Source organism: Taudactylus pleione, unplaced genomic scaffold (genome assembly GCF_031769625.1).
Source record: "Taudactylus pleione unplaced genomic scaffold, aTauple2 ptg000005l, whole genome shotgun sequence".
NCBI lineage: Eukaryota > Metazoa > Chordata > Amphibia > Anura > Myobatrachidae > Taudactylus > Taudactylus pleione.
Window position 1 is genome coordinate 28,670,539 of NW_028284408.1, and position 12,836 is coordinate 28,683,374.

The 12,836-nt window shown below is 47.2% G+C and overlaps 1 protein-coding gene across 1 annotated transcript in view; it reads left to right on the forward strand.

Annotated features, from left to right (window-relative positions):
* Positions 1–12,836, forward strand: part of RDH5 (retinol dehydrogenase 5) — a 59,901-nt gene that overhangs the window by 45,986 nt on the left and 1,079 nt on the right. Inside the window, exon 4 of the mRNA XM_088480529.1 lies at positions 6,785–6,948. Within this exon, the coding sequence (XP_088336655.1) occupies positions 6,785–6,948 (164 nt within the window). The remainder of the gene's footprint in view (positions 1–6,784; positions 6,949–12,836) is intronic.

The window sequence follows — 12,836 nt, forward strand, 5'->3', positions numbered from 1 at the left end:
ACGGTGTAGAAATTACAACGGTTTCTATATGTGCCTCCCACTTTTTAAGGGGCCAAAAGTAATGGGACAAACTAAACAATCCTAAATCTAACTTTCACTTTTTAATACTTTGTTGCAAATCCTTTGCAGGCAATTACAGCCTGAAGTCTGGAACTCATAGACATCACCAGACGCTGGGTTTCATCCCTGGTGATGCTCTGCCAGGCCTCTACTGCAAATGTCTTCAGTTCCTGCTTGTTCTTGGGGCATTTTCCCTTCAGTTTTGTCTTCATCAAGAGAAATGCATGCTCAATCGGATTCAGGTCAGGGGATTGACTTGGCCATTGCATAACATTCCACTTTTTAGCCTTAAAAAACTCTTTGTTTGCTTTTGCAGTATGCTTCGGGTCATTGTCCATCTGCACTGTGAAGCGCCGTCCAATGAGTTCTGATGTATTTGACTGAATATGAGCATATAATATTGCCCGAAACACTTCAGAATTCATTCTGCTGCTTTTGTCAGCAGTCACATCATCAATAAATACAAGGGAACCAGTTCCATTGGCAGCCATACATGCCCACGCCATGACACTACCACCACCATGCTTCACTGATGAGGTGGTATGTTTTGGATCATGAGCAGTTCCTTTCCTTCTCTTCTCTTCCCATCACTCTGGTACAAGTTGATCTTTGTCTCATCTGTCCATAGGTTGTTGTTCCAGAACTGTAATGGCTTTTTTAGATGTTGTTTGGCAAACTCTAATCTGGTCTTCCTGTTTTTGTGGCTCACCAATGGTTTGCATCTTGTGGTGAACCCTCTATATTCACTCTTGTGAAGTCTTCTCTTGATTGTTGACTTTGACACATATACACCTACCTCCTGGAGAGTGTTCTTGATTTAGCCAACTGTTGTGAAGGGGTTTTTCTTCACCAGGGAAATAATTATTTTGTCATCCACCACAGTTGTTTTCCGTGGTCTTCCGGGTCTTTTGGTGTTGCTGAGCTCTCCGATGCGTTCTTTCTTTTTAAGAATGTTCCAAACAGTTGATTTGGCCACACCTAATGTTTTTGCTATCTCTCTGATGGGTTTGTTTTGATTTTTCAGCCTAATGATGGCTTGCTTCACTGATAGTGACAGCTCTTTGGATCTCATATTGAGAGTTGATAGCAACTGATTCCAAATGCAAATGTCACACATAGAATCAACTCCAGACCTTTTACAGGCTTAATTGATAATGAAATAACGAGGGAATAGCTCACACCTGTCCATGAAATAGCTTTTGAGTTGATAGTCCCATTACTTTTGGTCCCTTAAAAAGTGGGAGGCACATATTGAAACTGTTGTAATTCGTACACCGTTCACCTGATTTGGATGTAATTACCCTCAAATTAAATCTGAAAGTCTGCAGTTAAAGCACATCTTGTTTGTTTCATTTCAAAAGCATTGTGGTGGTGAATAGAGGCCAAAATCTGAAAATTCTGTCAATGTCCCAATATTTATGGACCTGACTGTATATATATATATGTATATATATATATATATATATATATAAGCACTCTCCTTTATAAAGCCCAAAACTCTGGTTTATGTATCATCTTCAGACAATCCATCACAAGTGTCATTGTAGTAGTTATCAAAATCCTGAACTGAAAGTCCAACGTCCATCATATAAATGCGATCCATCACTTAGATGAGGTCGACGTTTCAGTCATATCAATGACCTTTTTGAAGACTCACACAGCCAACATACACCGCTGTCACCATCAAATGTAATAACATAAAAACCTTACCTGATTACAGGATATATGGGCACACTGATCCCCGATCCTGAACACCTGTGGGATCAAGCTGTGCCAAACTCTGCATACAACTTCCGCTCATCTGAGCCTGGTACGTCCATGTTCCACTCCATGGAACGCATAGTGTTCCCCTGCTTAAAAAAATGGTCAATTGTGGGTACTGACGAGGCTTTGAAAAAGTACATAAACAACCTCTAATTTCGTTTAAGAGAGGACCCAATTTGAAACAACTTCTTTTGAGACCAACTATGCATTTCAAGAATAAAACAACGTGGCTTCAATCTAATGTTGGCCACACACATAGCGATATTTTACTCGATCTGGCCGATACCGACACATTGGAACGACAGATTGTGTAAATTATGGCTGAATCCTGAGTAAATCGTGAGTCCTCACTCACGATCACGATGAAATGCGCATCACCGCTGGTCGCACATCGCATCTTCAGTTCTGCCGTGCAGTAGGGAAGGTCTGACAATCTAGGACACGATGCACTGTGAAAGTCTGGATGCAGGAGAGATCGTGTGCAGAGCTGCCGGGGAGAGTTTCAAGGGAAATCGTACACAAATCGTACACATCGGCTGATCGTGTACAGATCCTCATGTGTGTGGCCACCTTTAGAGGCTAGGTTGCTTCCATTGTGTGGGATGCATTACCTGTAGTGGAATGCTGACAGGCAAGGAATTTGTACATCCATGTACAGGTGTATCGATCTCGATCCGACTCTTGTGTACATCAAGTTTTGTTGTTATATACATTTTGAAAATGTCTATGTATACTGTATTACGTCGGAATGACGTCTAGACCATTTAAAGTAAGAATGGCGAATCATAGAACGTCGATTCGCCAGACTTTGGCATCAGGCATAAGTGACAAACCAGTAGCATGTCATTTTCTGGATAAAGGTCATGTCGACATTGAAAAGCATGATCATTGATCATATCCCCATAACGATGCATGGGGAAATAGACAGAAATGGCTACAGCAGAGGGAGTTCAAGTGGATTTACAGATTGGACACTATCGCCCCTAAAGGCCCCCACACACGGAGCGATGTATAGTGGGCAATCCAACGTTTTTTAAAGATATCGCCGCTATATCGATACGTGTGTGGGCATGATATCGTCTGCTGCGCGCTCCCGTGGGGTCGTCCATCGCTCCTCCAGATCTTTCAGCATGTTCAATTGATCTGGGGAATCGACAAATTATCCCATGCAGGGGAGAGGGGTGCCGGTATATTGCAGGTGCATATCACACTGTGTGTGGGGACCGTCCATATGTCGACTGTTGGAACTGCCATCGCAATGCAAGGTGCATTTCGCACCGTGTATGGGGCCCTTAAGGGGTTAAACGAGAATTGCAATCTTAAGTGTTGTTTGTAAAATCCAGGGTGGTACCATTAGAAGTCTCTTGAAGAAACACATATATTTACATAGTGTTTTTTGAATATTTTAATGGATTCTTTTGTACATTTTTTTGTATTTTTAGTTTTGTTTAGGTATGGTGGTAGTTTTTGATACATATATTTTTTGAGATACTGTATGTGTGTAATATTTGTTTTTATTATATAGGGGGTTCTGTTCAATGTTAGTTGGGTAAATCTGAATTAAATAGGTTGGATGTGATGGGGATAGAATGCATGGGACGCCTGACAATTGTGATTGAATACTTCCCTGCTGGGAATATGCGTTCTAGGTGAAACCGGAAGTATTTTGCTATTCATTGATGTGATGATATATTCATCACGTGACTGCCATGTGAGTTTGGAGGTCAGAAGTGATCCGGTGACGTGATGATGTGGATTTGTCACGTGATCATGGTATTATCAATAGGATTAGTGAAGTAGTTGGGCGGTAGACTGCGTTCCATGAGCTGGAAGAATGCGGAACTAAGCAGGGGAACACTATGCGTACTATGGAGTGGAACGCAGAAGTACCAGGCTCAGATGAGCAGAAATTGTATGAAGAATTTGGCGCGGCTCAGGCTCTCAGGTGTTCAGGATCAGGGATCAGTGTGCCTATATATTCTGTAACCAAGTAAGGTTTTTTTGGTATTACATTTGGTGGTGACATCGGTGTATGTTGGCTGTGAGGAGCCTTAAAAAAGGTAAATTGTATGACCGAAAACGTCGACCGCATCTAAGTGATGGATCGCATTTGTATGATGGACGTTGGACTTTGGACTGAAGATGATAAATAAATCAGAGTTTTGTGATTTATAAAGGAGAGTGCTCATTTATACAATTTTTTGTTGTCACATATGCAGAGGATGGACAAGTGACAAATTTATGTAGCACCCCTGAAAGATGCAGAAGTTGCGAGAGTGTATGCTGTCGAACTCTCTCACACTCGCTCTCTCTCTCTGTTACAAGTTGCGTTCACGACTTGTCTCCCTCGAGCAATTCGCCTTCTCTGGATGTTGTTGTTCCGGTTCCCTGGGTTCCTAGGCAATCGGCACACCTCAGGACGTCACATGCTATCCTTAGCACTACGTGATTGGATGGTCCTCCTATTTGCGCACACTGGCCTTTTGCCGCTTATAGCGTTCATGTGGGTTCCCTTGGCTCGGCTGCATGGTCAGCATTCTGTTCCGCCTCGTGGTGAAAATTCTGGTTTTCCCGTAGTGGCTTCCTTGCTGTCTCCGGCTCACCAGCTTCTCCTACGGATTCCTATCCACATCTGTACCACCGTGCTGCCAGCGGCTCTCAAAACTGCAGCACCTACTACCAATTCTATACCATCAGCTTTTGCCACACCATTGGCACCTTAGCCGCAGCAGCAGCTTCCGTGCTGTCTCCAGCTCTCCAGCTTCTCCTATGGCTTCCTAGCCGCACCAATACAACTGTGCTGCCATAGGCTCTCAAAGCCGCAACACCTACTACCAACTTTCTACCATCAGCTTTTGCAGCATCATTTGCACCTTTGCCGCACTAGCAGCTTCCGTGCTGTCTCTGGCTCTCCAGCTTCTTCTATGACTTCCTAGCCGCACCAATAGTACCGTGCTGCCATCGGCTCTCAAAGCCGCAGCACCTACTACCAACTTTCTACCATCAGCACAATTGCCGCACCATCGGCACATTTGCTGCACCACTGGCTCCCAAAGCCGCAGCATCTACTACCAACTTTCTACCGGCGGCTATTGCCACACCATCGGCACACAAGCCGCACCATTGGCACATTTGCAGCACCATTTGCTCTCAAAGCCGCAGCACTCATAATAAGCTTTCTATCATCGGCTCTTGGCACATTTGCTACACCATCACCACACAAACCGTACCATCAGCACATTTGCCACACCATTGGCACACAAGCCGCACCTCTCTAAGTTACACCATTGACTCTTCCTGTTCAAACTCCTTCCCTCATCATAGGATTCCAACCGACACTCCTGTAAGCTGCTACTACTCCGAGCAGTAACTCCAGGCGGCCGACTCAGTACCGATGAGCTATTAATCTCTAAGGGAACAATGGGCGGTTGTTAGTGGCGGAAAACCTCGAAAGCCTGAGTTCTAGATGGCTTACTAGGAGTGGTCACTGGAATTCATAACACTCTCTCTCTCTCTCTCTCTCTCTCTCTCTCTCTCTCTCTCTCTCTATATATATATATGCTGTAAACATATATGTAGTAGCTTGCAAAAGAATTCAACAGGTTTGTCTGCATTACTAATGACACTTACACAGACTGTTCCAGACAGCATTTTTATTGTGAACCTGTAACCTCTTAAAGTAACTTTTCAAGCTCATAATTCATTATTTGAAGACTTTTTTAATTAAAATATCAACTCAGTGTTCATCCCCTGTGCTGTAGAAGCTCCAAGATAAAAGATATTGTCCTAACAATTTGTCAAGTCCGAAGTGAAAAGTGGACCCGGACTGGGTGCAGTTAAGTCCTTATGAGTAGATTCCTTATATTGGAACGAGGCTGGGCGCAGGGGGTACTTGTTCATGAATGTCTCTGTTTTTTCTGGATGATGCGGAAGATGGAGATCACAGAGAAAAGGGAACTAAACCCCACCGGGTATGCAGAGCGCAGCTCTGGAGATGCTGAGGTATGGGAACCTGGTACTGGTGCTGACTGGGAATGCTGGTGGAGAAAGCTCTGCAACGTAGCGCAGGTAGCAGCAGATTACCGGAACTGACTACAGCAACTATTACGAGTGCAGCTGTGACCACGGCTACATTACCAACTAAAGTGCTCGCAGCCCAATAGGGCTCAGAGCAAAATGAAGTGAATTTGAGCTTGAAGCGGGTCGCAAAATGGTGCGAGGTGCAGTACCTTTGCTGGTATTTTAACACCATTGTAACGGCAACTCGCACCCTTTGCATGGAATAGGATTGACCCCTCTCTCTAAATCAGGCCCATGGTTACTTAAATTTTCTCACTCAGTTTCTAGTAAATACCTTTTTTATGAGCGTTTTAATGATGCTCTCCCATTGTATAATGTTTAGGTGAAATGCAATAAGTTTGTATTATAATTATGGCCAGCAGCCAGCAATGCAACCACCTGTCCAACTGCAGCTAAAACTGTTTTCTGTGTAACGTAAAGATAAAAAGGATACACACTGCAGTACATTTTATTTTATTTTGAAATTGGTTATGTATAAAATACAGTATACAATGTAAAAAGTAGATTCTTAATAATAGTTGTACTTAAAAAGCCACAGAAACAAATACCAGTTTTCGAGAGTTACTGCTGCAGCCTTGCAGTATATCACAGGCAGTCACTGTATCATTAACATATAACTTACTTCTTACTCTGCTGTAATTTTGAAAACGTTTATGAAACTTGTGCTGGCAAACAAGTGCAGATAGTTTTTCTCCCTTTATAGAATTCTAGAACAGTTTCATATATATAAATTGTGCCCAATGCAACATCTTCATACTTGACTGATAGAAAAAATAAACACTTTATAACTGTCTCTCGATATACAGTTCGGATTCTAGGGGTTGCTATGTGATCACTACGTTTTGTCTATGACATTAATTATTTCCTTCTTATGCTACAGACGGGACCTGCTGCACTTTGGTGTTAAGGTCTGTATCATAGAGCCTGGTTTCTTTAAGACAGCAGTAACCGATTTGGAATCTATTGAGCATTCCCTGCAGAAGCTCTGGGACCAGATGCCACCAGAGACCAGGAGGAGTTATGGGGACGTATATTACCAACAATGTATGTTTCTGGCCATTGTATATTATGCACTACTTGACAACTGTTTCTGATTTGTGAGGATAACTTCTGAGTTTTATCATACAAAAAATTCTACACATTTCTTCTATATGCCTTGTGCAAATCTATTCCTATTCTAGGCTGTGTAAGTTAAAGGGAAATTAAGACCACACAGTACTTAGTAGAATGTCCAGGAAACTGCCAAATTGTGGTGATCTGTCCCAGAATCCAGAGAGGGAGGCCCCGCCTGCGGCATGCCGCCCACCTCCCAAGTGAGGTTGGTTTAATGGTTTAATGGTTTAATGACATAATTCGTATTAAGGCGCCCATTTATCAATAATCGCATACTCAACACGATCTGGCTGGGCGCGATATTAGCGCCCAGGATCGCATTGCAGTTTGCGATCATACTGCCTGAATGTATTAAAGAGCACCTGCAGACACAGGGGCTCCTGTACATGCGTGGGCTACAGACCCCGCATGTGCCATGGCCATTGCCAGGGAGGGCTCCTACTGAACTCTCTCCTGGCTAGTTTTGCAAAGTGTAGCCCATAGGCTACAGTGGCATAACGCCATCTTTAGAGTGCGCTAAATGTGAGGACCAAGCTCAGGAATGCTTTGCATTCTGTAGCTTGGTAAAAGTGACCGCTTTGCATCCCCCATTGAAAAATATGGGAGTGGTGGCTGCTGTCGGGAATGAAAGACCGCAGCAGATATTGGAGTTATCTAGTGATGTGCAGTGAGGTCAGTGGCTGAGCAGGCACACATGGGGGCAGGCCCGGTGACAAGGGGGGTCTAAGGGTACACCTGTACCGGGCCCTGAGGTCCAAAGGGACCACGAGGTCCAGAGCATCCTGAGGTCCACAGGGGCACAAAATGGGGCCACAAACTCACTTCTCTAGTGGGTGCAGTGCGGCAGCTGCCGGGACCCATACCCACCGCACAGCTCCCTTGTAGCCTGGCAGCTGGCAGCACTGGGGTCTTCCAGGTGGCTCAGACATGACCTGGGCCGAGTGTGACATTGCAGTCGGTGACACGGCAGCGTGATGTCATAGGTCACGTTTCCGGCGCTGCACGTCATCCTTTCCCCATGACGTCTGTTACAGCCGCAACCTTCACTGAAGGGGATCTATACACACATGCTGACTCGGCAGGCTGAGGGGTTGAGGAAAGTGATGGGGGCTGAGGAAGGTGATGGGACTGAGGATGGTGATAGGACTGAGGAAGGTGATGGGGCTGAGAAAGGTGATGTTGCTGAGGATGGTTATGAGAGTTTGAAGGCTAAGAAAGGTGATGATGGGCTGAGGAAGGTGATGGGACTGAGGATGGTGATGGGGGCTGGGAAAGGTAATGGGGCTGGGGATGGTGATGGGACTGAGGAAGGTGATGGGACTGAGGATGGTGATGGGGGATGAGAAAGGTGATGTGGCTGAGGATGGTGATGGGGCTGAGAAAGGTGATGTGGCTGAGGATGGTGATGAGAGGCTGAGGGCTAAGAAAGGTGGTGATGGGCTGAGGAATTAGGATGGCTGGCTGCATGCACTCTCCATCCTAAACCTGAGGCATCTACAGCAATGTCAACAAGAAGACTGTGGAAGAGACATCAGATGAGAACCACAGAATGAATCATCAGTAACAGAGAGACAGTGTGGTAAGTCATAATGTATTTTTACAGGTGGTGGGGTCGGGGGTGGTGGTGAGGAAGTGGGGCCCCAGTGACATCAGTGTTCCGTGCCCTAAGATTTCTGTTGCCGGCCCTGCTTGGGGGAGTGCCGGAAGCCTGTCTCATCCCCTACTAACTGTAAGTCTACACTCACTACACTAAGCTTCAGTGTCCATTGATTCTCCTACCCAGGTTTGCCTACCCTCGCGATTTGGTCGGGAGCCTTCTGAATATCAGGGGCTGCTCCCGACCCCCGGAAAGGCAGGCAAGCCTCCCGGCTGCTGCCTGCCCCCGCTACCTCATAGAAACCTCCGCAGCGGGGGCGGAGCCACAAGGATGCGATTGTGTGGTGTGGCCCCGCCCCGGCTCCGCCTCCAATGCCACATTAACTGGCCACGCCCCCGCTGTGCGCAGACATTCAGCTCCCTCCCGGAAGGAGGGAGTTGAAAGTCGGCAAGTATGCTCCTACCTGCATCACAAACTGTGTCTCTTCTCTTCCTCCCCCTGCTGCTGCTGCTGGTTAAGCTTCGGTGGGTCTCTGAGCAATGCACTTTCTGGTCACATGACACATCCAAGGTGTCCATCAGTGCTCAAGGCACCCCTCTGCCCACAGTGAGGGATGGCTCTTTTGGCTCTCTTTCTGTGCAGTATTACTGGCCGTGGTGTGGTACCACCCCCAGCTTTGCAAGCAGTGTCTAATAGGTGAGACTGAGCTCTTGTTGCCTCACCTCTAGTCTCTCCCTGCAATTCTAGTGAAGTTGGCAGATTTGGCAGTTTTAACTAGAAAATTATTACAATAAATTAGTTGTTTATAAGTTATAAATATCTTCTTTATATTATTCTAATCATTTTTATATCAAAACTCTGAAGCACGACAGGGAGTACGATAGGGGAGGAAGTATGACAGGGGAGGCACTAATGCCCCTGCTTACCCTGACTGCATCCCTGCAGTTATTTGGTGCGGTCCCTCTATAATACATCTGGGGGATACTTAATATTTGAGGCTATCCCCGAAAACAGGTTGTTTTGGGGAAAATGCCGCAAATAGTTAATGATAAATGGGCCTCATAGGTCACATATTCGTGGACCCACCCATGCTGTTCAATGGAGCGAATCAAACCTTTATGCGGTGAGCGACAAAATATGTGGGTCCCAGGGACCCTCCACTTTAAAAAAATGGGGTCCTACCTGACCATTTCTGGTTCCCATCATAATTTATGCTTTAGAGCTCCCCATATGCCTCTTAGACCTCCCCTAACCCCTTACAAATGATGCCACACAGCCATGCCCGACCTTTACACATTATGCCGCACATTAATGCCCTTTACACATTATGCCACACAGCAGTGGCCGGACTTTACACATTTTGCCACACAGCCATGCCCGGTTTTTAAACATTATGCTACACATTAATGCCTGGTCCTTACACATTATGCCATGCAGTAACACCCCTTACAAAAGATGCCGCACATTAATGCCCTTTACACATTATGCCGCACATTAATGCCCTTTTGTCCCCTATGCATTGCCCCCAATAGTAGTCCCCCACCCTATGCATTGCCCCCAGTAGTTGACCCCCTATGCATTGCCCCCAGTAGTTGACTCACTATGCATTGCCACTAGTAGTAATCCCCCCTATGCATTGCCCCCAGTAGTAATCCCCCTATGCATTACTCCTAGTAGTCCCCCTATGCATTGCCCCAGTAGTAATCCCCCTATGCATTGCCTTCAGTAGTAATCCCCCTATGCATTACCCCTAGTAGTCCCCCTATACATTGCCCCCAGTAGTAATCCCCTCTATGCATTGCCCTCAGTAGTAATCTACCCCCTATGCATTACCCCTAGTAGTCCCCCTATGCATTGCCCCCAGTATAATCCCCCCTATGCATTACCCCTAGTAGTTCCCCTATGCATTGCCCGCAGTAGTAATCCCCTCCTATACAGTGCCCCCAGTAGTTTACCCTCTATGCATTGCCCCTAGTATTGGCTCACCTATTTTGCCTTTTAGTGACCTGGGCCTTATGCCCAAGTCACTCACACCTTCAATTGGGCCTAATGCCCCCTATGTAGCCCGGGCCTTGTGCCCACCTATATACCCACAGGCCTAGTGCCTGAATTTATGCCACGGGCCTAGTGCCCGACAACCCTGGTGGTCTAGGGAGGGGTTAAATACCGGTGAACCAAGGCTGCCTACCCGTACGGTGGAAGAGGCTGCGGGGGGGAGCTTCATAAGCTCTTTTTCTTTCCACCTACTCAGTCCTCTTCGGTCCTCAGCTTCATTCTTCTGCCACTGGTGCCGCCTCTTCCTATCTTGATCACGCCGTCTTCTGGCCTCTTGCGAGGCTGCTGGAATTGTTGCAGCAACGCTCTTCTCTTGTCTTCGGTAGGTCTTCACTCCTCCCCTTCACCGCCGGACTGAACTTTCCCGCTCAGCGGCGTCTAATTCAAGACGCCGTGAGTGGGCGGGGCTAATACGCTGCGAGCTGTGCTTGGCTTATCGCATCTGCCACCTATTGGCTGCTGGACCGCGAGCCGTGTTTGGCTCGCGGCCAGTGCCAAACAACCGCCACCGCCTCTTGGCTTCAGGGCAGCGAGCTCCACTCAGCTTGCATCCAGAGCCAAGCTTCTCCCGCCGCCGCTTTACCGCCGACGCTGGTGGAAGGGACCAGGCGGTTCCTTCACCAGGTACCCGCCGTGGTGTCTTACTCGGCGCTGGGAACAAACACACTGTCCCAGCGCCGGGCACAGATGCTGTGCCGATGCTGGGATCAGACACTTGATCCCAGCATGGCTTTCCACAGCAGCAGCCAATGAGAGTCTATTTGACTCTCATTGGCTGCTCTAACAGACAGCGTTGTGTCTTTCTCAGGGGGACGCGCTGTGCTGCAGCCAGCTGTCAGGGATTGGCCACAGCACAGCGCATCTCTGGGGACCCAGCTTCTTTTTAAAAGTGAGTCCCCACTACTCAATCCCCGGTAAAATACGCGCTATAGTGCGTATTTGCGAACACTGTATGTGGTATATTTCATGCGTGTAAAAAGATGTGTGTGAGAAATTGGGTAATGAGTGAAATGTCATCAAAAATACAATATGAAAATGTTTTTGTTTTTTTTGCGACATACTGTTATACGTTACACCCTCTAATTCACATTAAACACACATTGCTTTCCTATTACGTATATTATTCACTTCCTATTATTTATATGAAGTAAGGAAGCAGCTGAAAACATTAAAGGTGTGCTGTTATTATTTCTACCCGCTTGCTAGATGCGTATTCAAATTTGGCTAAGTGACAGCAAGGCAGGCATAAGCACACCCATTATGTCTTGGCGTGCGATCGCCTTGTGTATGCAAATGCCCACCAGCCAGTCTTAAGACGCCCACTTGTGCACGTCATCTCCAGGAAGTGTATGCAACCATCAGTACATCGGTTACCATCGGAAGCGAACCAGCGCTTGTGGTTGACTAGACCCTACCGCAAGCACTTCAGTGTGAAATACAACCAGGTGACGTGTACTATGACGCTGCCTGTTATTTATGCATGCCTCTGAAACCCTCACTCCCCCATTTTTAATGGCCAGCCTCTGTCACCACCCACAAACGGCTTCTCCTGTCACTCAGTCTGACGGGCTGTCTATGCGCAGCGAGCGAACGCTTCCCAATCTCTCGCACTGGTTCGTGTATGCACACTGCAATGCGTACGCATGCGCACAATGCGAATATCGGCCAGCTACGAGCGAACGCTTCCTAGCAAGCGGGTCTGAATCTAGGGGGTCATTCAGACCCGCTCGCGAGCAAAGTTCGCTCGCAAGCGGGTCGATGTTGTGAGAATGCGCATGCACATGACGGAGGGAGCTCCGTCATGCGCATGCGCGAGACCCGGCGAGCGACGAGAAATACGTTGCTCGGGGTCTCGCACCAAAGGGGGCATGCTGTCGATGGTGACTGACAGCACGACCCCTTTGGTGGGCGTGCCGGGGGCGTGGCGGCCAGACGGAGGCGTTCCCATGGGAACGCCTACCGTCTGAGTCCGGCCCCACTGACATCAGTAATGATGTCAGTGGGAGTGACTTTGGCTCTGATAGAGCCAAAATCACTCCTGGGCTTGCGGCAGCGAGAACCTATCACAAGGGTCTCGTCGCAAGCCCGATGGTCGCGATGGTCTTGACCATCGCGACCATCATCATGGACGCTCGCATAAGCTGTGGGTGGTAACCCACAGCTATGC